The sequence below is a fragment of the Ornithorhynchus anatinus genome, chromosome 5 (genome assembly GCF_004115215.2).
Source record: "Ornithorhynchus anatinus isolate Pmale09 chromosome 5, mOrnAna1.pri.v4, whole genome shotgun sequence".
Lineage (NCBI taxonomy): Eukaryota > Metazoa > Chordata > Mammalia > Monotremata > Ornithorhynchidae > Ornithorhynchus > Ornithorhynchus anatinus.
Genome location: NC_041732.1, coordinates 4956205 through 4980367, shown reverse-complemented (window position 1 = coordinate 4980367; position 24163 = coordinate 4956205). Strand labels below are relative to the sequence as shown.

Sequence of the window (24163 nt, the reverse complement as noted above, 5' to 3'; positions counted from 1 at the left end):
AGAACGCAGATCCTTCTGACTCCGAGGTCCGAACTCCACCCGCTAGGCCGCTATTTCTCTATTCCATGGGCAGAAACGTTGATGAGAAGGAAAAAAAACATGTGAGAAGGCCGGCCCGAGCGGGGGGGTGTCACAGAAAGGATGCCTGGAATGCCCTCCCTCCTCATATGAGACAGATAATTCCTCTCCCTCACTTCAAAATCTTATTGACGGCCCATCTCCTCCAAGAAGCCTTCCCTGACTAAGACCTCCTCTCCTCTTCTCCCACCCCCTTCGGCGCCACTCTTACTTGTTCCTTCTTTCAATCTCCCTCCCATCCCCACAACATATATTTGTCTAGATCTGTAATTTATTTATCTATTTATTTATATTAATGCCATCTCCCCCTATAATAATAATGATAACACTGTTGGTATTTGTTAAGTTGATATTTGTGAGCTCGTTGTGGGCAGGGATGTGTCTGTTTATTGTTATAGCGTCCTTTCCCAGGCCCTTAGTACGGTGCTTTGCACCCAGCAAACGCTCAATAAATACGACTGAATGAAATGTGAATCCGAGGGTGAAGAGGGTGCGGTGGATCTCAGGTCCGACCGATGGCGAGGTGACCTTCCTTGGACCCTCTCCTTTGGGAAGCCCCCTCCCCACTAGCTGCTGGGGTTCCCCCCTACCCCAGTCCTTCCCGAGCCTGCAAAATTGCAGGGGAGGAGGGGTGGACGAGGCCTGTGCAGGCAGATCATCCCTGATTGGCTCAGGGGAGGTCCGACCCCCTCCCCTCCCCTTGCACTGCAGGGTTTATATGATAGATTATTAATAATTAGTAATAAAAATAATTAATACTATGTGCCAGGCACTGTACTACCTATGAGGTAAATAAATATGGTATTTGTTAAGCTCTTACTATGTGCCGGGCACTGTACTAAGCCCTGGGGTAGATAATAATAAAAATTATGGTATTTATTAATAATAATGTTGGTATTCGTTAAGCGCTTACTATGTGCAGAGCACTGTTCTAAGAGCTGGGGTAAATACAGGGTAATCAGGTTGTCCCACATGAGGCTCACAGTTAATCCCCATTTTACAGATGAGGGAACTGAGGCACAGAGAAGTGAAGTGCTTAGTACGTGCCAGGCACCGTACTAAGCGCTAGGGTGGATACAAGCAAAGCGAGTTAGACACAGCCCCTGTCCCACGTGGGGCCTCACCAGTCTCAATCCCCATTTCACAGATGAGGGAACTGGGGCGCAGAAAATAGTAGTAACAGTAATAATAGTTGTGGTATTTTGTTAAGCGCTTACTATGTCCCAGGCACCGTACTAAGCGCTGGGGTGGATACAAGCAAATCGTGTTCCTGTCCCACGTGAGGCTCACAGTCTTAATCCCCATTTTACAGAGGAGGGAACGGAGGCCCAAGAAATGAAGTGATTTGGCCAAGGTCACATAGCAGGCAAGGGGAGGAGCGGGGACTGAAATCCATGACCTTCTGCCTCCCAGACCCGTGCTCTAGCCACTACACCCTGGTGCTTCTTTTAACGTCGTTCTCCCCGTCTAGACCGTAAACTCGTCATGGGCGGGGAGCCTGTCTGCAAACCCTGTTGTATTGGACTCTCCCAAGCGTTTAAAACGGGGCTCGGCGCACAGCGCTCAATAAATACCACTGATTGGCTGATTGATCGACCGATCGATTGATTCTTTCGGCTTTGCTGGCTCTCTCGGCTCCTCCGCCCAGGAGGGGCATCTCGCTCTCCGAGAGGGCGTCCAGTCCACCGCCACCCGGCCGTCCTCTGAAAACCCAGGCTTCCCGCTTTGCACGGCCCTCGGCCCGTCCCTGCGGCAGCGGCCCACGAAGGAGGGGCGGAGGGCGGTGCTTGCCCCGAGGAGTGCGGGGTTGGGGGGTGGGCGACAACGGGAACGGCGGCGACCGTCCTTCGGCTCTGGGACCATCACTCTGAGGGGGTCCTTCGGTTGAGCATGCCTTCCTGCGGAGAAAAAAACGCGCCGCCTTCTTATTCTCCTCCACCTCCTTTTCTTCCTCCTTTTCTTCTCCTCTTCCTCCTCCTTCCCTACTCCCTCTCCTCTTCCTTTTATCCCCCTTCTTCCCTTTTTTCTCCTCCCTCTCCCCTTTTTCCTTCTCCTCCTCCTCTCCTTTTTGTCCCCCTTCTCTTCTCTTCCTTTTTCTCCTCCCCTGCCCCTTCTCTTCTTTCTTCTCCTCCTTTCCCCCTCCTCCTCTTCCTTTTCTCCCCCCTCTCTTCTCCTTCTTTTCCTCCTCCCCTTCTCCTTTCCTTCTCCTCCTTTCCTCCTCCTCCTCCTCTTCCTTTTCTCCTCCTTTTTCTCCTCCCCTTCTCCTTTTCCTTCTTTCCTCCTCTTCCTTTTCTACCCCTCTCTTCTCCTCCTCCTTTTTCTCCTCTCCTTCTCCTTTTCCTTCCCCTCCTGTCCTCCTCCTCCTCTTCCTTTTCTACCCCTCTCTTCTCCTCCTCCTTTTTCTCCTCTCCTTCTTTTCCTTCTCCTCCTTTCCTCCTCCTCCTCTTCTTTTTCTCCCTCTTCTCCTCTTCCTTTTTCTCCTCCCCCTCCTCTTCTCTTCTTCCTTCTCCTTTCCTCCTCCACCTCTTCCTTTTCTCCCCTTCTTTTCTTCGCCTCCTTTTTCTCCTCCCTCTCCCCTTCTCTTTTCCTTCTCCTCTCCTCTCTCTTTCTCCTCTCCCTCCTCCCCCTGCCCCGGAAAGTGGGGTCAAATCCCGTCGGTCCCGTGCGCAGCGGCCTCTCAAGCCAACAGGAGGGGCCGAGGAGATGGGAAGTTTCGGGATTTGCAGGAGATGAGGATGCCCCGCCGGAGCTGACCGGACCCCTCTCTGCCTGCCAGGGAATATCGGGAGTCGTCGTCTGGGCCCCAGGGGACTGATGGCAGTCATTGTCCTCCTGCTCCCGGAGGCTGACGGGAATAGTAGTCCTTGGCTACCAGTCCCGCTGGTGGAGAGAAGGGAATGGGATAATCAATCAGAGGTATTGACTGAATACTTACTAGGCGCAGAGCACTGCACTAAGCACTTCGGAGAATGCACTACCACAGAATTAGCAGGCACGTTCCCTGCCCATAACGAGCTTACGGCCTAGAGAAAGAAAGTCTAGTGAAGACAGTAATAATAATAACAATTATGGTATTTGTTAAGCACTGTGTGCCAGGCACTGTTTTAAGAACTGGGGTAGATATAAGCTAGTCAGGTTGTCCCACGTGGGGCTCACAGTCTTAATCCCCATTTTCCAGATGAGGTAACTGAGGCCCAGAGAAGTAAAGTGACTTGCCCAAGGTCACAACAGACAAGTGGCGGAGGGGGATTAGAACCCATGACCTTCTGACTCCCAGGCCCGTGCTCTATCCGCTACGCCATGCTGCTTCTCACCGTTAGAAACTGAGAGGTTGAGCCGCGCTGGCAGGAGAGGGTGATTTATTCTGCTTTTAAAGATGTTAAATCAGAAGGAAGGGGAGTTTGGGATCTAATTTAGAGACTGCGAACTGTTTGTGACCAGGGAGTTGTTTACCGACTCCATCGTAGTGTACTCTCCCAAGTGCTTAATACAGTGCTCGGCCCACAGTACACCTCTAATAAATACTATTCGTGATGATGACTACTGTGATCGCTTATCCTGTGTCCATTTTAATTTCATCTGACCAATCAACCCATTCAGTAAGTAGTAGTAGTAATATTTGTTAAATACTTTCTGTGTGTAGAGCACTTTGCTAAGCACTGGAAAAACAGTACACAAGTGAGAGTTAAACACAATCTCTTATCCTCTTAGGGCTTACGATCTGAAAATATGGCTGGGAAAGATGAAATAATACAAATACGAAACATAGCCTGTCGGATATAAGGAGGGGGATTCCAGGCCAGAGGCGCGGCATGGATGAGAGATCGGCCGTGAGAAAGACGAGGTCGAGGTACAGTGAGTAAACTGGTATTAGAGGAGCAAAGTGTGAGGGTTGGGTTGTAGTTGGAGAGCAGCGAGGTGAGGTGGGGGGGCAAGGGGATTGAGTGCTTTCAAGACAATGGTAAGGAGTTCCTATTTGATATGGAGGTGGATGGAGATTCTTGAGGAGTGGAGAAACATGACCTGAATGTTTTTGTAGAAAAATGATCCAGGCGGCCGAGTGAAGTATGGACTGGAGTGGGGAGAGAGAGGCAGAGAGGTCATTTAGGAGACTGATGTAGTAATCGAGGTGGGATAGGTAAGTGCTTGGATTAATGTGGTAACAGTTTGGTTGGGGAGGAAAGGGCTGATTCCTGATTCATAGCGATGCTGTGAAGGCTAAACGGACAGGATTTAAAGACAGACTGAATATGCGGGTTGAATGAGAGAGGAGTCGAAGATAACGCCAAGGTTAAATGGTATTTGTTAAGTGCTTACTATGTGTCAGCCACTGTTCTAAACTCTGGGGTAGAAACAAGCTAATTAACGTGGACACAGTTCATGTCCCGCATAGGGCTCACAGTCTTAATCCCTGCCGACAACTAGTTTCTAGTCTAGTGTTTCCATCCCCCACCCACCCTACCCCCGCCAAAGATCTCATCTACCAACCACCCTAAATATTCCAGATTCTGTGACCTGTGGCTCTGGAGTTGATCCCAAAGAAGGAAGAACGCTCAGAGCAGGAACCAGGATTTGAGGGGCAGGAACCAAGAAAAGGTAGCAGGAAGGGCTCCTCTTTCTGGCAAGCAGTGGGGGGGGGGGGGAATGAGTCCCTTTCTTTCTGTTTCAACTTGTGCATCTGCATCCCTGGGCCTGGGTGCCTTCTCCACTCCAGCCCAGGTCTCCCGTTTCCCAGGAAGATGGTGGCGGGGCATGAGGAAGGCCCAGTGTCCTCAACTGACCCCAGCTCTGCTCACCCGGGTTAATGTCTGTAGGGGGCGGGTCCAGGACCTGAAAAAAGCTTGGGGAAGGGGAGGAAGGGGACGGGGGGCTGCCTTCCTTCCCGTCGGAGGCCCGCTGTCGCTGTCCCCGTGGGAGAGGCGACAAGAGGCCTTGAGGAGGGTCACTCAGATCAGGGAGAGGAGAAGGGCAAGAAGAATCCAGAGGGGAGCGGAACAGAAAGAGACATAATCTAGAGCATCCGGGAGAGAGGTGAAGAGAGAGGGAGGGAAGGAAGGAGGGAGGGAGAGAGGCCAGGGGGAGGGGACGATGTTCTAGAAATCAGGGGTTGGGGAGAAGCTTTTCGCACCCTGGCAAGAGGTGGGAGGGAAGGGCGGGGGAACTGTGAGAGGAAACACAGATAGGGCAAGAGATCGTCGGGGTGAGGGAAATATGGAAGGGGAGACCGAGAGGAGGAAAGTGGAGAGGGAGAAGGCCCACCAGCCGTCAGCAAAGCCTCCTCCCTCTCTCTACCCCTCAGATGTGCTGCTCTCTTTTGTTCTCTCCTCCACCTCCTCCTCCTTTTCCTCCTCCTCCTCCTCCTCCTCCTCCTCCTCCTCCGCGTCATGCTCCCTCCCTCTCTTCCCTTCCCTCTCTCTCTCTCCCTCCCCCTCCTCCTCCTCTCTCTCTCTCTCCCTCCCCTTCTCTGGAGGATGGAATTTTTTCCGCTGGACGGAGGCCAGGAGCGGAGGCCCCGCCGGCTGGGAGGGGAGGAAGAAGAGGGCGGGTGGGGGGCTGTCTGCAAGGATCCGACCCCCCGCCCCCTCCCCAGCCCCCTCTCCCCTCCCTGCCGAGCCCCCGGGCAAGGAAGGGGGCTGGGCCGGCAGGAGACGGAGGGGCTGGGGGAGGGAGAGGATGGGGGGAAGGGGGGAGAGAGACACAGAGAGGGAGATGGAGGCGGGGGATGGAGAGAGGGGAGGGCTGGATCCTGAGCAGAGACAGAGCCAAAGCAGAGATACCGAGACCGAGAGACAGGGGAGGTGGGGGGCGGGGAGGGGAGGGAAGGAGGGAGAGCGCCAGGGAGATGGGCAGGGGAGATCGGGAGGGAGGGAAGGAGGGAGGCGACCGAGCGGGAAAGACGCTGGGAGGTGACAGGGAGGGGAGGACCGGGACCGGGCTCGGGACCAGTCAATGGCCGCAGGTGCAAGAGCCGGACCTCGAGGAGCAGGCCTGTGGGTGAGTCCGGGGCCGGGGGGCCTGCGGTGCTATTGGGGTGGGGGAGGAGGGGCCACCAGCCAGGCCGGTCTGAGAATCAGGGACGGGGGGGGAGGGCAAGAGTTGGGGGGAGAAAAAGGCGCCCCCTGCCCATCCTCCAGCCCTAGCCACTGCCCACCCGCTCCAGAGGGGAGAGATGCAGCCGGGGGGCGCGGGGAGAGAGAGAGAGGAGAGCTGGGAGGGCAGGATGGGCCGGGCCCGGGCCGGAGGGTGGGGGGGAGCGAAACCCTCTCCCACCCCCACCTCTCCCCGTCGGATCGAGGCCTCGTTTTCTAGGACATTCCAGCCCCCGCCCCCCACCCTGGGGGCTTCTTCCAACCTCCCCGTCAGGGCCCCCGCCGTGCCCTTCCTGGAGGGGGTGAACTTGGCATTGCGGAGGAGGAGGAGGAGGAGGGGGCGGAAGCCCAGCCCTCCCCGACCCCCCCCCCCCCCGGAGGAGCCGCCCGGGGCCCAAGGAGGGAGGGACGGCGGAGGGGAGGGGACCGGAGGACCGGACGCCTGGCTCCGGCCACACCGCGGTCAGGCGGAAGCCCGCTCGGCGGGGAGCGGGAGGCCAGGGGCCCGAGGACCAGTCGAGGCCGGGCTGGGAGAGGCGGGCCCAGAGGGGTTAATGTCTAGGCCGGCCGGGGGGGCGGGGGGCAAGGGGGAGGGGAGGGGAGGGGGCTCCGCGTTAAGGGGTCAAGGGTGAGGGAGGCCAGCTGCGGGCTGTCTGGCTGCCAGACGGGGCCGGGGGTCAGCGACGGGGGCAGGGGCTGTCTGGGCGGGAGGGGCAGTGGGGGAGGAGTTGGGGGGAAGGGGGCCGGAGGAATCCGAGCCCCTGCCAGGCCGAGGACCGTCCTGCCTCCCCCTCCCCGAATTGGGCCCTGACCCACGCCTCCCTTCAGCTCCCACGGCCTTTTCATTTCTCCTGCCTTCAGCTCAGCTCTCGCTGCGCTCCCAGGACCCAGGTGTCCCGTGTCTCCCCCGATTCCGGTCCTGCCCGCTCCCAGCCACCCTTCCACCCCCACCCCCGGCTTCCTCTCCTCCTTCCTAGAGCAGGATTCCGGGCCTCAGGGGGTTAAGGGGGCCGGGCCGGCGGCTGAGCCTGTTGCCATGGCGCCAGACTGTTTGGGCCTCTCTCTGCTCTCTGACCCCTGAAGGGGCTCCCTCCGGGCCAGTGGCGACCGCTCCAGAGGGGAGGGGTGGGAGTCAGGAGAGGACTCAGGCCACCCCCCACCCCCGACCCTATCAGCCCCCGTTACCCCCTTGGACCGGGGACTGACCTCTAGGGTCAAGGCCCCGATCGACACCCCGCGACAGCTGATGTCTTGGTTGGCCCTGCCCACACATCCCCGTGATTGGAGGGGTAGCCTGGTCTGGGGAGGAGCTCCTGCACCTAGCATTATCAATCGATCAATCAGTCAGGGGGTATTTATTATTATTAATAAGAATAATGGCATTTGTTAAGCGCTTACTACGTGCCAGGCACTGTACTAAGCGCTGGGGTAGATACAAGGTGATCAGGGTGCTCCACGCAAGGCTCACGGTCATGTTCCCTATTTTTTAGATGAGGTAACTGAGGCACAGAGAAGTCAAGCGGCTTGCCCAAGGTCACACAGCAGGCGAGTGGAGGAGCCGGGATTAGAACCTATGTCCTCTGACTCCCAAGCTCTTTCTCGGTGCAGAGCACTGTACTGAGCACTAGGGTGAGTACAGTGCAGTAGAATTAGCCGACGCGTTCCCTGTCCTTAAAGAGTTTACAGTCTAGTCTACCTTACTCCCCCTCACGTTCCCCTCCTGCCAAGCCCCTATCGCTATCATTCACTCAGTCGTATTTATTGAGCGCTTACTGTGTGCAGAGCACTGTACTAAGCGCTTGGAAGAATACAGTACAACAATAAACGGCCACATTCCCTGCCCGCAACGAGCTTACGGTCTAGAGGATTATCCTTCAGTTTACAACTCCATCTCATTGATCAGGCCCATCCTTCTCCCCGGCGCCATCCTCTGCCTCCCTCCCCATTCCCGTTCTCATTTCTCACGTTCTGTTTCTGTTCGCTGTCGCTCGTCTCTCTAGCTCCATCCCCAGTACCTGTCTTCCTCCCGGCAGCCCCACATCTTTCCTCTTCCTCTCTCCTCCTTACCTTCTCTGGTTTCTTCTCGCTCACCTCTGTCCCTCTCCTTCAACTTGTCCTTACCCCCTGCCCCATCCCTTTCTTATGCTTGCCTCTGCCCTGCCTCCTTCCTTCCCCACTGAGGAGAGGGAAACTGCTTCTATCATTCTCCCTCTCTATCTTAGGGTTTATAGGACTGAAGGGGCAAGAGAGAGAGAGAGTTGGGCAGAGGCCCTGCCCCCTCCTCCCTCCCAGCCTCAGGGCATGCTGGGAGTCGCGACGCCAGGGCCTGGGCATGATGCCAGGGTGCTGGTTGCCAAGGAGACGGGTCCCCGTGGCAGCGGCAGCAGCACCCCCCCCCCCACACACGCACCATCTTCTCCCTTTCCCCCTCCCCCATCCTTAGCCTTGCTCAGAGCTCAGGGCAGAAGAGATGGGGGAGAAAGAGAGAGAATATGGGAACTATAGGCTTATCCTTTACAGTCCATCCCCTATAACGGCGTCTCACAGTCCCAATCAGCCCTCTCCGACTAGAGCTTCTCCCTGGTAGGTATTCCCCGTAGCCCATCCGCTATAGAAATCTATAGTTTTCCTGCTCCTGATAGCCGTCCTCTGTCTTCCATCTCCTAAAGCCCAGCCCTTCAGCCCTTTCGCCTGGGTCCCAAGGGCTTCCTTCCCTCGGCCTTCTCTGAGCCGTGGGCAACTTACAGTTTGGACCGGATCAATCCAGGCCCGAGAGAGCCCTGATGGGCAGGGCAGCCTAGCCTTCTTTGGGCTGGTCAGTGCCAAAGATCCCAGTCAGGGAGTCGGTCAATTGTGTTTACTGAGCGCTTACCGTGTGCAGAGAACTGTACTAAGCACTTGGGAGAGGACAGTAAAACAATATTCAGACACATTCCCTGCCCACAACGAGCTTACAGTCTAAGGTGGCTGTGCACGTGTGATGCTTGTAAATGAACCCCTGGAAGGTCGATCGATTAGTCATATTTATTGAGCCCTGACTGTGTGCAGAGCAATGTACTAAGCGCTTGGGAGAGTCCAACAGAGCAGAGTTGGTAGTCACGTTCCCTACTCACAAGGAGCTTACAGCCTAGAGGGAGAGACCGACATTAATATAAATAAATAAATGATGGCTATGGACATAAGCGCTGTGAGATTGAGGGAGGGGACTCCTAAATCCGGCAGCCTGTAGGTGGAAGGGGCACACACAGTGACCCCTCGCCCACGTCCTGCCTCTGGCCTGGATCGCCTTCCCTCCTCAAATCCACCAGACAATTACTCTTCCCCCCTTCAAAGCCTTATTGAAGGCACTTCTCCTCCAGGAGGCCTTCCCTGGCTAAGCCCTCCCCCTTTCCCCTTCTCCCACTCCCTTCTCCGTCACCCTGACTTGCTCCCCTTTATCCTCCCCTCTCCTAGTCCCACAGCACTTATGTACTTAGCTGTCATTTATTTATTTATTTATATTAATGTCTGTGCGTCCCCCCTCTAGACTGCACGCTCATGGTGGGTAGGAAATGTGTCTGTTTTTTGTGGTAATGCACTCTCCCCAGCACTTAGTCCAATGCTGTGCACACAGTAAGCACTCAATAAATAAACTGAATGAATGAAAGAATGTCCAGCCTGACGCAGTTTGGACCCGGGAGGGAGGTTCAGGTAGAACTAGTCTTGACAGTGGCCCACGGCCTAGGCGAAGGACAAGAAGCAGGGGATCTGTCCAGTTCTCCTTCCCCTCCAGGGCATCCCTGGCCCCAAAGTCCTTCCCTTCCCTCCCAAGCTTTAGTCTCCCTCAGCCTCAGTCTCGGTTTCCCCCACTCTTTGGGACGGACAGAGAAGCAAACAAGAAAAACGGAGTAAGGGAGAAGCAGAGATCTAAGGAAGAAGCTGGACAACTCTAAGCTCGTTATGGGCGAGGAACATATATACCAACTCCATTGTATTTTACTCTCCCAAGAGCTTAGTACAGTTGTCTGTACATAGTAAGCGCTCAATAAATTTGATTGACTGAAGTGGAAGACAGATTGAAAAAGCAGTCCAGGTGGGAAGCAGCTTAGCCCAGTGGAAAGAGCATAATAATAATAATAGTAAATGTGGTATTTGTCAAGCAATTACTATGTGCCAGGCACTGTACTAAGCACTGGGATGGATACTAGCCAATCGGGTTGGTCACAGAACGTGTCCCACATTGGGCTCACAGTCTCAATCCCCATTTAACTGATGAGGTAACTGAGGTACAGAGAAGTGAAGTGACTCATCCAAGGCCACTCAGCGGACAAGTGGCGGAGCCGGGATTAGAACACATGACCTTCTGACTCCCAGGCCCGGTCTCTAGCCACTACGTCATGCTGCTTCTCGAGGGCCTGGGAGTCAGAGGACCTGGGTTGTAATCCCGGCTCTGTCACTTGTCTGCTATGTGCCCTTGGGCAAATCACTTCACTCCTCTATACCTCAGTTTCCTCAACTATAAAATGGAAATTCAATCCTACTCCCTACTGTTTAGACTGCGAGCCCCAGGTGGGACAGGAACTGTGTCCATCCTGAATAACATGATTTTTCCCCGATGTTTAGAACACTGCTTGACACATAATAAATGAAAAACGAATACAAGAACAATAACAACAATAATAATAATGAGACCTTGGGCAAGTAACTTCACTTCTCTCAGCCTCAGTTCCCTCATCTGTAAAGCGGGGGTTAAGACTGGGAGCCCGTGTGGGACTCTGGGTCAAACTTATGAGCTTGTATCTACCACAGCAATTAGTAAAGTGCCTGGCACATAGTAAGCACTTAACAAATGCCAAAAGAAAAGGAGCTGCTGACCTGACCTGGTTTGGTGTCATCCTCCCTGTCCCTCCCTTCCTCCCTCCCTCCCTCTCTCCTCCTGCCTTCTTTCCCCACTACGAGGGAATGGAGTAGGTGAGCTGGGATACTGAGTTCTGGAATCCACACCTTCATTTCCGGGATACCAGCGGATGTCTATACTGAGCCTCTTGGAGGCAGAACCCTGGATAGGTGGCATGGGATTCTTCAAAGAGAACAGAGGGGTTCCTGCCCACAAGGAGCTCCCAATCTGATGGGATCGACACCCCAACGTCCGGCATCGATAGGGACATAGAGAAAACAGCAGCGAAGGAACGAGGTGAGGGGTGGAGTAGGTTATGGATTATGCCCGTGGAAGCGTGGCCTAGCGGAGAGAGCACGGGCCTGGAATTCAGACAGTCATGGGTTCTAATGCCAGCTCCTCCACTTGTCTGCTGTATGATCTTGGGCAAGCCACTTAACTTCTCTGTGCCTCAGTTCCCTCGTCTGTAAAATGGAGATTAAGACTGTGAGTCCTATGTGGGGCCGGGAATGTGTCCAACCCGATCAGCTTGTATCTACCCCAGAGTTTAGAACGGTGCCTGGAACATAGTAAGCGCTTAACACATGCAATCATTAATTAATTCAAATGGAGAAGTGGGGATGTAGATCAAAGAAGGCTTCCAGGAGGAAGTGGCCTGAAGATTTCCTCTTCATCTCCCCTCACTGTCTGCTCTCCACCATGGCTCAGATTCCTAGCCAATCTAGAGGTGGTGGAGGGGGGTGTGTGCGGAGGAGGGCAAACCTGATGGTCAGGAGCCCCTGAAAGGATCCCTGGGTCCTGCCTTGCAATCTCTGGAATTCCCCAGCCACTCGGGCCCCCGAGCTCTTCCCTGGACCCAGTTCGTCTGTCTCTGAGGTCCAGAGAAGTGAAGTGACTTGCCCAAGGCCACGTGGCTGGGCTCTGGGAGACTGTCTTGGGGAATGGTGACGGGAGATGGGTCGGAGGAGGGAGGGGAGGGGAGCAAGAAGCAGTAACAGCGGCAACAGCGTGGGCCCTAACCTTGTCCCACACCTGTCCTGTCCCCTGAGGAGCTGCTCAGTGGAGTCTGGGAAGGGCCCGAGGCCGGGGGCAAGCGAGAACACAGAAGGTGCAGTGTGCTATGCAGGTGCAAGTGGCAGAACTCGAACCCAGGCCCTTCTGACTCCCAGGCCCCGGGGCATTTTCCTCTAGGCCACGCTGCTTGCCCTGCCCCCTGCCCCCTGTAGACATCCATGACCTAAGGCGGGCCGTGCGGGGGACACAGCACAATACCATGATTTCAGGAAGGCCAACCCCCCCGACGACCTCCCCCGCGCACGATCCCTTTCTGCCACTTGTCAGCTGTGTGACTGTGGGCAGGTGACTTAACTTCTCTGTGCCTCAGTGACCTCATCTGGAAAATGGGGATGAAGACTGGGAGCCTCATGTGGGACAACCTGATGACCCTGTATCTGCCCCAGCGCTTAGAACAGTGCTCTGCACAGAGTAAGCGCTTAACAAATACCAACATTATTATCATTCTTCGGGGCCCCAAGCGTCCCGTGCCCTCCATCCCTGCTCTCCCAGGAGGGACCGCCAGGGGGCGCGCCGGCCCCGTCCGCCCCCAGCCTCGCCCAGGAGGGGGCGGGGCCCGTTGCCTTAGCAACCGGGTCGACGCCGTGCGGACTCCCGCGCCCTTCCCCGCCTCCCCGCCAGGGGGCAGGACGGAGGCCCAAGGTCGCCTGGGTCAGAGCGGTGCGGGAGGGAATGATCCTAATAATAATGATGCTATTTATTAAGCGCCTATCCATTCGTTCAGTCGTATTTACTGAGCGCTTACTCTGTGCAGAGCACTGTACTAAGCGCTTGGAATGGACAATTCGGCAACGGATAGACAATCCCTGCCCCACGACGGGCTCACGGTCTAAAGCGGGGGAGACAGACAACAATACAAAAGAAAGAGTCCGGCGTCAATATCATCAAGATAAATTGAATCATAGAAGCAGTGGAAAGAGCCCGGGAGTCAGAGGTCATGGGTTCTGATCCCGCCTCCGCCGCTTGTCAGCTCTGTGACGTGGGGCTTCACTTTTCCGGGCCTCAGTTCCCTCCTCTGTCAAATGGGGATGAAGACCGTGAGCCCCACGCGGGACAGGCCGATCACCTCCCCAGCGCTTAGATCAGCGCTTTGCACATAGTAAGCGCTTAGCAAATGCCATCGTCGTTATTATTCTGTATACGCCTCATTAACAAATATGGGTCAAGCACCGTTCCGAGCGCTGGAAGCCTGGGTCTCCAGTGGGGAGGGGGATTGGGGGGTCTGGGTCCCCCGGGCTGGGGTGGGGAGGAGGGGAAGGGGGAGCCGGAGGTGAGGGGGGCGAGGGGGCGGGCACCCCGGCCGACCTGCTGCCTGCCACCCACCCGTAGATCCGAACTTGCGGGGCGACGGCCGCACACAAGCTCGCGTCTGTGGGTCTGTGTCGGATCGGCAACGACTCCCGGCCCCGGCCGAGATCCCGGCCCCCTCCTCCCGTCCGGTCCCGGCCTCCTGGCTCCCCCATCCTCCGACGAATCGCTCTCCGTCGGCGGGCCGCTCCTCCCCACCCGCACCTTCCCCCGTCGTCCCCGATCCCCCCTCTGCTCTGCCCTGAATCCCCCTTGCTCCTCCCCCTCCCCGGGCCCCCGTCCCCCCCCAGCGCTCCCCGGGCTGAGGTAGTAGGTTGTATAGTTGAGAGTGACAGCCCTGGAGATAACTGTACAGCCCACTAGCTTTCCCCGGGCCGCGCCCTGCAGCAGGACGGGGGACCCCCAGGAGGCTCGCTCCCTCCACCCCCGACCCCCACACTCACCCGACCCACCCTTCCCGCCTCCCCCTTCCACCCCCTCGGCCCTCGGCCCCCTCTTCTCCAGCCCCGACCTCTCCCCCTTGGGATCCTCCCGGAGAGAAGATAATAATAACTGTGGTATTTGTTAAGCGCTTATTAGGTGCTAGGCACTGTACTGAGCGCTGATGTAGATGCGAGGTAATCGGGTTGGACACAGGTCCCTCCCCAGCTCTGGGATTTTAACCTAACCTAGGCCTCTCGGCCTCCCTTCCTCTCCTCTCTCCTCTAAAACCGTGCTCGGCTCCGTTTTGGACCCCCCCCCATCCGGGAAAGGGGCGGGATTGGGGGGGGAGACCCCCGGGAAGGGTTTGAGATGGGGAGATTTGGAGGGGTGGGGAAGTCTCGGAGAGGCGGGGCTCTCAGGGGGTCCCGGGAGGGGAGGACTTGGGGAGGGAAGGGGTCCTTGAGGTCGTTTTCGGAAGCTCTTTGTGGGGGGCCGGGTTTGTAGGGTCCTAGGGCGGGGTGGGGGGCGGGTCACTGCTCATGTCCCCCTCCCTGTCTTTCAGCCTTTGTCCCCTCCCCCTCCCTCCAGCTCCGTCGGCCTCTCGGTCCCTGAGACCCTTTAACCTGTGAGACGTGCGGGGTCACAGGTGAGGTTCTCGGGAGCCGGGCAGCCGACCCCGCCACGGACCCCGCAACCGCCCCCCGCCCCCATCCCCACCCCCTCCGGGAAGAAGTGGGAAAGTGAATGCGATCCCCCCCCCCACACACACACACCCCAGGACCCCCCGATTGGGCTCGTGTGTGTGGGGTGGGCGACAGACGGGGTCGGGGAAGGAAGAAAAATAATGATAATCAACAACAGTAGTTGTCAAACGCTTACTATGTGCCACGCACTGTCCTAAGCGCTGGGGTAGATACGAGATATTCGGGTTGGACACAGTCGGACGCCCGGGTCCCCTCCTGCTTCCCCTCCGAGGCGGATCCTCCGGCTGAGGGAGACATCTGCTCCCGGGCCTGTCTGGTTTCCATGGAGACGGATGTCTGCCTGCATCTCTCCCTCCTTCCCTCCCCGTTCCCTCCTAGGGCGTCACAAAGGGCCGGGTCCCCGGCGTCCTGCGGTCCGGCCGGGCCTCAGCCATGGCCGGGGTCCTCGGCCGCCTCCTGCTCTGGTTGGCACTGCTTGGAGGCCGGGCCCTTGGCTGCCTCCAATGCCACACCACCTACGCCCAGCGGCTCCACGCCTGCCGGTTCTTTGTCAGCCACGAAGGACCCGAGCAGCTGCGATGCCTGCAGCTCTTCTTGAAGGCCTTCCGCCCCTACCGAGACCTGAAGATCCGTGAGAGACCGGGGTCCCCGTCCTTCCTCAGCCGGGGACCCTCCTGCCCCAGAACCGGGCCGTCCCCCTGGATTCCCCCTCTCACACCGTCCCTTCGGGGGCCGGGAGTGGGAGAGAGACGTCCCCATCTCCGACCGTTCCCCTGCCCCTGAGGAGGGGGGGAGATCTGGGGATGGGGGAGGTGGGCAGCCGTTGCTGCGGAGGGACGCGGACAGGCCCTTATGCCCACCTCGCCCCAGGTTACTCGGAGAGGGACAGTCTGAGGGACTTCTTTGCGGACATGCTTTTCTCTCTGGAGGAGAAGGCCGTGGCCAACGGTGAGGGCGACCTCTCCCCCAGCCCCCTGCTGAGCAGACGGGTGGGTCTGGGGTTCAGGGGGCCGGGGGCCCCGAGGCTCCTTCATCCACTCATCTATTCATCCATTCAATCGTATTTATTGAGCCTTTACCGTGTGCGGAGCACTGTACGAAGCGCTTGAAAAGTACAAGTCAGCAATAGAGACAATCGCTGCCCGCGCTAGAATTCAATCAGTAGTATTTTTTGACTACCTGGAAGACACGGCCCCTGCTCTTGAGGGTTTTTGAGGGGTTTTTTTATAGATCCGTTAAGTCCTCGCTTACATGCCAGACACTGTACTAAACACTGGGGTAGATACAAGCTAATCAGATTGGACACACTCCCGGTTCCACATGGCGCTCACACTCTTAATTTCCATTTTTCAGATGAGGTAACTGAGGCATGGAGATATGAAGTGACTTGCCTAAAGTCACGCAGCAGATAAATGTCGGGGTTAGAACCCAGCCTTCTGACTCCCAGTCCGGTGCTCTAGCCACTCGGCCTCCCTGCTTCTCTTCATGCAGTCTTTCGGGGGAACTCAGATGCCTCTTCATTAATTAATTAATTAATTAATTAATTAATTCCATTTTATTTATCAAGCACTTACTGTGTGCAGAGCACTGTACTAAGCGCTCGGGAAATTACAATGCAGAAATAGTGACAATCCCGGGCAGCAAGGTCAAGCTGAGCAGAAATCCCCAGGCCCCCCGTCCTCTACCCCTGTCTCAGAGTGACGAGGGGCTGGGGAGTAACCCCAAAAAGACTTAGGGTGGCCAACATGGAGAGAAAGAGAGAATCTAATCCTGAATGAGGAGATACACTCGCCATTGAGTCAGGATGGAGACTGGTAAAAAATACAGGGTAGTCACTGTGGGCAGGGAATGTGTCCATTTACTGGTATATTGTTTTCTCCCAAGTGCTTAGCACAGCTCTCTGCACTCGGAAAGCGCTCAATAAATAGAGAAGCAGCGTGGCTCAGTGGAAAGAGCACGGGCCCTGGAAGCAGGACTCATGAGTTCGAATCCCAGCTCTGCCACTTGTCGGCTGTGTGACTGTGGGCGAGTCACTTAACTTCTCTGTGCCTCAGTTCCCTCATCTGTAAAATGGGGATTAAGACTGTGAGCCCCACGTGGGACAACCTGCTTCCCCTATGTCTACCCAGCGCTTAGAACAGTGCTCGGCACATAGTAAGCGCTTAACAAATACCAACATTATTATTATTAAATACGATCGAATGAATGAATGACATGGAGACGTGGCGTGGTTCAGTTGAGCTTCACAGTTCTGTACTAACCCTAGATTGTGGTGAAGATGAACGTTAGCCCAGGGGTGAAACTGAAAAGAAAATAAACCCAGAGGATGAGAGGGTTAGGCAAGAGCCGTGCGGTGACCAAAGTGATAGGCAATCACCCTAGATTGTGTAATGACCCTGGAGATATGGAGATGGATATTGATCCGGGACTCAAGTGAAGGCAGACAACCATGCATTGGGATGGGGTCTGGGATGACCCTGGAAGGAGGGGAAGACATTTAATAACTCAGGGCTGGGCTTGAGCTTGGAGTAGTAGGGTGTGGGCAGGGAATGTGTCTGTTTTTATTGTTTTATTGTCCTCTACCAAGCGCTTAGTAGAGTGCTCTGCACACAGTAAGAGCTCAGAACAAATCCAATTGACTGAAACTGTCAACTCTAACTCCCATTCCCACAGCACATATGTATTTATCTGTATATTCCTGTAATTTATTTTATCTATTTATTTATATTAATGTCTATCTCCCTCTAGGCTGTGAGCTCATTGTGGGCAGGAAATGTGTCTGTTTGTTGTTATATTGTACTCTCCCAAGCACTTAGTACAGTGCTTTGCACACAGTAAGCGATCAATAAATACAAATGAATGAATGAAGCTCGTTGTGGGCAGGGAATGTGTCTGTTTATTGTTATATTGTACTCTCCCAAACGCTTAGTACAGTGCTCTGCACACGATTGATTGAAACTAACTCTAATGCCAGATTGGAATGGAATCACGGAATAACGCTTGAGAGACACGGTTACATCTAATAATCCCGGACCGGGATGGGGTTGTACGAGCAACGTGGAAAGATGAAGACCCTGTCTCGGGCGCAATTAGAAGGACCACGGGGACCTGAAAACGTGCAATGAAAGTGCCATGGAGATGTTTCCCGATGCCGAAGCATCTCGTAAACATGAAGTCACGTGGTGTTAGGATGAAGATCAATCAGTGGTATTTACTGGGCGCTGTTGGTATGCAGAGCACTGTTGAAAGTGTGGGGCGAGTACAGTATGACAGCTCTGGTAGACATGTTCTCTGCCCTCGAGGGGCTTACACTTTAGAGGGGGAGACACACATTAATATAAATAAGTAAATTTCAGGTTTGTAAATAGGTGCCGTGGAGCTGAGGGTGGGATGAATATTAAGTGCTTAAAAGGTACCAGTCCAACTGCATAGGCAACGCAGAAGGGAGAGGGAATAGGAGAAAAGAGAGCTTAATTGGGGAAATCCTCTTGGAAGAGATGTGATTTTAATAAGTTTTTGAAGGTGTGGAGAGTGGGGGTCTGTTATATATTCAGTCATTCATTCAGTTCTTTCAATAGCATATTTTGAGTGCTTAATGTGTGCACAGCACTGTACTAAGCACTTGGGAGAGTATATAACAATAAATAGACATATGTAGAGCGGGAGGGAGTTCCAGGTCAGAGGGAGGAAGTGGACAAGGGTTGGCAGGGAGTAGTTTAGATTGGGGTACAATGAGCAAGCTGGCGCTGAAGGAGTGAAGCGTGTGGATTGGGCAGTGGTAGGAAAACAGTGAAGTTTTGGAGCCGAGTTTCTGTTCGACGTGGAGGTGGATGGAAACTGGAGTTTCTCGAGGAGTGGGGAAACGTGGACAGAATTGAAGATGTCATTCATTCATTCTATCGTATTTATTGAGCGCTTACTGTGTGCAGAGCACTGTACTAAGCACTTGTGGATGTCAGAGGGGAGCAAGGAGACTGACAGCAATCCTGGAAGGAGAAGCAAAAAACAACTGGGCCGTAATCCCAGACTGAGATGGGAAGCGAAGCCGGATATGGTGGGGAGAAGGAGGGTGACGTTAATTAGACGGGGATGGGCAGGGGAAGCAAGAACAGAGTGGAGCCACCCAAGATGACTGGAGATGGAGTGAGTCTGGTCAGAGAACCCTACCCGAGGCAGCGTAGGGCAAAGATGCCATTTCGGTTCGCTCCTGACAGAGTCCTTCAAGACAGCCATCCCTGCGGCCGCCGAGCACCTGGAGGAGGCGATCAGTAAACTGAAGAAAGGTAAAAAAGCGGGGCCTGGAGTTCCTTGTCCCCGCCCCTTCATGTGCCCCCCTGCTTGCCCTTCCCAGAGCCCGGGCAGAAAGGTGGGCGGGTGCTAATGTCCGATTCTCCCTCTCTCTTTCTGCAGCCCCAGCCTGTGTCCCTCCTTGCGGTGAGCCCCCCCAGTCACCCTCTTTAGCCCCTGGGCATGGGATGGGAGTCACTGAGAGAGAGGATGTCGGATTCAGGCAGCTCAGACAGCGGGCCCCCAGGCCTGGGCCTTCAGGAGGGGATTCATTCAGTCATTTATTCATTCAGTCGTATTTACTGAGCAAAGCACTGTACTAAGCGCTCGGGAGAGTACAACAATAAACAGACACATTCCCTGCCCCCAACAAATTTACAGTCTAGAAGGGGAGGCAGACATTAAGGACCTAAGCAGCGCATGGGGCCCTTAATGTCCCTTAAGGCTCCACAGCTCTTATATCCATATCTAATTCATTTATATTAATGTCTGTCTCCCCTTCTCGACTGTAAGCGCGTTGTGGGCAGGGAACGTGACCGTTGATTGTTATATTGTATTCTCTCAAGCGTTTAGTACAATACTCTGCATGCAGTAAGTGCTCAATCAACAACTGATCGAATGGATGGAAGGACGGATGGATAGGAGCAGGAGGCTAGGGGTCCAGGGAAAGGGACTTGGCGACAAAAAAAAAAAATCCCCGCTCCGCCTCTCGTCTGCTGGGTGACCCTGGCCAAGTCACTTCACTTCTGTGTCTCAGTAACCTCATCTGTAAAATGAGGATTTTAGGCTGTGCGCCCTACGTGGGACAGGGACTGTGTCCAACCCAATTTACTTGTATCCACCCCAGTGCTTAGTCCAGTGGCTGACACATATTACGTGCTTAACAAATACCATAATTATTAATTATAATCTGTAAAATGGGGATTTAAGGTTGTGAGCCCCATGTGGGTCAGGGACTGTAGCCAACTTGATGGTCTTGTATCACGAGAAGCTGGAGCGACTCTTCTTCTACGTCAGTGGTAGCACGGGCTTGGGAGTCAGAGGTCATGGGTTCTAATTCCGCCTCCGCCACTTCTCAGTTGTGTGGCCTTGGGCAAGTCACTTCGCTTCTCTGTGCCTCAGTTCCCTCATCTGTAAAATAGGGATTAAAAGTATGAGCCCAACATGGGACAACTTGATTACCCTGTATCCACCCCAAGCGCTTAGAACAGTGCTTGGCACACTGTAAGTGCTGAACAAATACCATTATCATTATGATTATTATGATTATTATTACCCCAGCGCTTAGAACAGTGGCTGGCACCCAGTAAACACTTAACAGATACCATTAAGAAATAAAAAGAAGCTAGGCAGATGGGGGAGAAAATGAGGATTTGGGGGGGCGAGATCTCCTCCCTCCCTGTTTCAGGTTTCCAGGAGGAGGCCCGGCGCTTCCGCTGCGATTCCTGTTCCTCCGTCGACTGCGACCTCCCGCTGGACTGCGATAGTAAGGGGTGGCCGGGCAGGGGGTCGGGGGTCGCTGACCGCTGACCGCTGACCACTGACCAGAGCCGGGGGGACGGTCTCTAGTCCAGGACGTGTCGGTCCTCGAGGGCGGGCGGACCTCCTTCAACTGCACCGTGTTCTTCTCCACCCCCGAGGAGCTGCGCTACGGATGGAAATTCGCCCCCAACGTGAGGGAGGCCGAGGGGGCTCGTCCCTGGGTCTGGGGGCGATGGCGGACCCCTTCAGACCACTCTCCCCACCCAGCTCCCCATGCCTCAGCTTCCCCAATGGTAAAACGGGGATAATCACACCAGAACCCTACCGCGCATGGGGTAGATTGCGAGAAGCAGCGCGGCTCCGGGGCAAGAGCCCGGGCTTGGGAGTCAAAGGACGTGGGTTCGAATTCCGATTCCGCCACTTGTCTGCTCTGTGACCTGGGGCCATCCACTTTACTTCTCTGTGCATCAGGTACCTCATCTGTAAAACGGGAATTAAGACAGCCCCACATGGGACAATCTGATTACCTTGTATCTACCCCAGCACTTAGAACAGTGCTTGGCACATAGTAAGCGCTTAACAAATACCATTATTATTATTATATTAAAACAATGAATGTAAGGTGCTTTGGCAATAAAAGCACCTAGTGGAAACTCGGGTAGAGAAGCAGCAGTGTGGCCTAGTGGCTAGAGCCCGGGTCTGGAAGGCGGAAGGACCTGGGTTCTAATCCCGGCTCCACCACTTGTCTATTGTGGGGGCAAGTCAGTTGACTTCTCTGCGCCTCGGTGACCTCATCTGTAAAAGTGGGGATTAAGACTGTGAGCCCCATGCGGGACAGAGACAGTGTCCAACCCGATTAGCTTGAATCTACCCCAGCGCTTAATACAGTGCCTGACACATAATAAGCATTTAACAGATACCAGAGACGCAGGCATGGCTTAGAGACAAGAGCCGGGGCTTGGGAGTCATTGGTCGTGGGTTCTAATCCCGCCTCCACCACTTCTCAGTTCTGTGACTTTGGGCAAGTCACTTCCCTTCTCTGTGCCTCAGGACTTCATCTGTAAAATGGGGATTAAGACTGTGAGCCCCATCTGGGACGACCTGATAAACTCGTATCTCCCCCAGCGCTTAGAACAGTGTGTGGCACATAGTAAGCGCTTAACAAATACTATCAGTTACCTCATGTGTAAAATGGGGATTAAGACGGTAAGCCCCACGTGGGACAACCCGATCACCTTGTATCACCCCCCAGCGCTTAGAGCAGTGCTTCGCACATAGTAAGCGTTTAACAAATACTGTTATTATTATTATTATTAATAAAAGAAACCTGCAACCCAGGTCCCCCCACCCCCATCCCTACCCATTTTCTCCCCTGTCTTCATCCCCCTCTCTCCCCGCCCTCCCTCCTCTCCTTCCCCCAGGTCCGGACCCGGGACCTCTCCTATTTTCGGGACCTGCCGGGGTCCCACGGAGCCTTTGCTCGGATCCGTCCCACGCGGATCTCGCACCGGGGCACGTTCGCCTGCTTCCTCCAGGGCCCGAACCGACGCCTCCTGGCTCGACTCTTCTTCTACGTCAACGGTGCGGGTGACCTTGGGGGTCGACGAAGGGCGAGGGAGGGTCCCGAGGGCCTTGGCGGGCATCCTGGGGCCGGGGGAATCCCGGCAGGAGAAAAATCAATCAATCCATCAATCAATTGGGCTTGTTGAGCGCTCACTGTGTGCAGAGCACCGTACTAAGCGCTTGGTTACAATTGGCAATTAATTAATCGTGGTATTTGTTAAACGCTTACTATGTGCCAGTCCTCGTCCCACATGAGGCTCACAGTCATTCCCCATTTTGCAGATGAGGTAACTGAGGCACAGTGAAATTAAGTGTCTTGCCCAAGGCCACACAACAGACGAGTAGGGGAGCGGGATTAGAACCCACGACCTTCTGACTCCCAGGCCCGTTCTCTATCCACTACACCGTGCTGCTTCCCGTAGATACGTTGGTAGATATGTTCCCTGCCCACTAGGAGCTTAGAAGGGGAGACGGACTGAGTATAAATAAATAAATTACAGATCTACTCATATGGATGATAATAATCGTAATAATTATGGTATTTGTTAAGCGCTTACTCTGTGCCAAGGACTGTTCTAAGCCCTGGGATAGATACAAGGTCATCAAGTTGTCCCACGTGGGGCTCACGGTCTTCATCCCCATTTTACAGACGGGGTGACCGAGGCACAGGGAAGTGAAGCGGCTTGCCTAAGGTCACACAGCAGACAAGTGGCAGAGGCGGGATTAGAACCCACGTCCTCTGACTCCCAAGTCCGGGCTCTTTCCACTGAGCCACGCTACGTCGTGATTATGGGGCTGATGGAACAGTGAATAAGTCAATAAGCTACAAGTCAATCAGGGGGCTTAAAGTCTAAAGGGGGAGGAGAACAGGTATGGAAAATCAACTGGGCAGCAGACTGAAGTATAATAATGTTGGTATTTGTTAAGCGCTTACTATGTGCAGAGTACTGTTCTTAGCGCTGAGGTAAATACAGGGTGATCAGGTTGTCCCATATGGGGCTCACAGTTTTAGTCCCCACTTTACAGATAACGTAACTGAGGCGCAGAGAAGTTAAGTGACTTGCCCACAGTCACACAGCCGAAGTATGAACCGTGACCTTGGGCAAGTCACTTATCTTCTCTGTGCCTCAGGTCCCTCGCCTGGAAAATGGGGACTGAGACTGGGAGCCCCACGAGGGACAGGGATTGTGTCCAACCCGGGTAGCTTCTATCCGCCCCGGGGCTCAGTACGGTGCCCGGCGCATAGTAAGCGCTTATCAAAAATGCCACGAAAACCTGGGGGCTGAAGGGGCGGGGAGAGGAGGAAGGGGTGTCGGGGGCTGTGACCGCCTCGTCCGTCCCCCGCAGTGACAAGCCGCGCTCTGCTCGGGGAGGCAGAGCTGCAGACCATGTTCCGGCAGGTCCTGAACCGGGCCCACGTCGAGGGAGACCAGGCCGAACCCTGGCACCCGACCCTCCTGGAGCTGCTGGCCCGGCCGGGGGCGCTGACCACCACCAACCTCAAGTTGCTCATGGCCGGGGCCGGCCTCCTAGCCATGAGCCTCACCCTACTTGCCGGGTGAGTGACCCCCCGCTGGCCCACGGCCACCCTCTTCCCGTCCGGTGGTCTCAACCTCCAGTGTCCCGTGCCCCCCTCGCCCCCAACCCAGGGATTCCCCACCACCATCCTTCCCTATCCAGCGTGGCTTAGTGGAAAGAGCCCGGGCTGGGGAGTCAGAGGTCGTGGGTTCCAATCCCAGCCCTACCGCTTTCATACCTTCCTTCATTCAGTAGTATTTATGGAGCGCTTACTATGTGCAGACCACGGTACCGAGCGCTTGGAATGGACAATTCGGCAACAGATAGAGACAATCCCTGCCCAGTAACGGGCTCACAGTCTAACCCTTGGCCTCTGGGTGACTTTGGGCAAGTCGCTTCACTTCTCTGGGCCTCGATGTCCTCATCGGTGAAATGGGGGCTAAGACTGTGAGCGTGGGGCCTCAGTGACCTCATCTGTAATATGGGGACTGAGACGTGGGACCATCTGATCACCCCGTATCACCCCCAGCGCTTAGAACAGTGCCCGGCACATAGTAAGCCCATCATTATTATTACCCCCCTTGCCCTGGGGCCCCAGGGGTCTTGCCCCGCGGCCCCAGGGGTCTTGCCCCGCACGGTCCCCTTTCCCTTCCGCTCCAGGTTGCTGTATCGCTGGTACATGGGGTGAAGCTGAGGTGTTCACCCACCGTCACTCTCTTCGACCTTCCCCACCCTGGAAATAAAGATGTTTGCGACCCCCA

General features: G+C 55.1%; 1 protein-coding gene across 1 annotated transcript; it reads left to right on the top strand.

Annotated features, from left to right (window-relative positions):
* Positions 1–5958: 5958 nt before the first annotated feature.
* Positions 5959–24163, top strand: SPACA6 (sperm acrosome associated 6). Its single transcript, XM_039912254.1, has 10 exons — positions 5959–6072; positions 14931–15183; positions 15423–15500; positions 18767–18835; positions 18963–18986; positions 20248–20325; positions 20409–20512; positions 21743–21902; positions 23232–23442; positions 24063–24163. The coding sequence occupies exons 1-10, from the start codon at positions 6028–6030 to the stop codon at positions 24088–24090; spliced, it is 1050 nt and encodes a 349-aa protein (XP_039768188.1). The 5' UTR covers positions 5959–6027; the 3' UTR covers positions 24091–24163.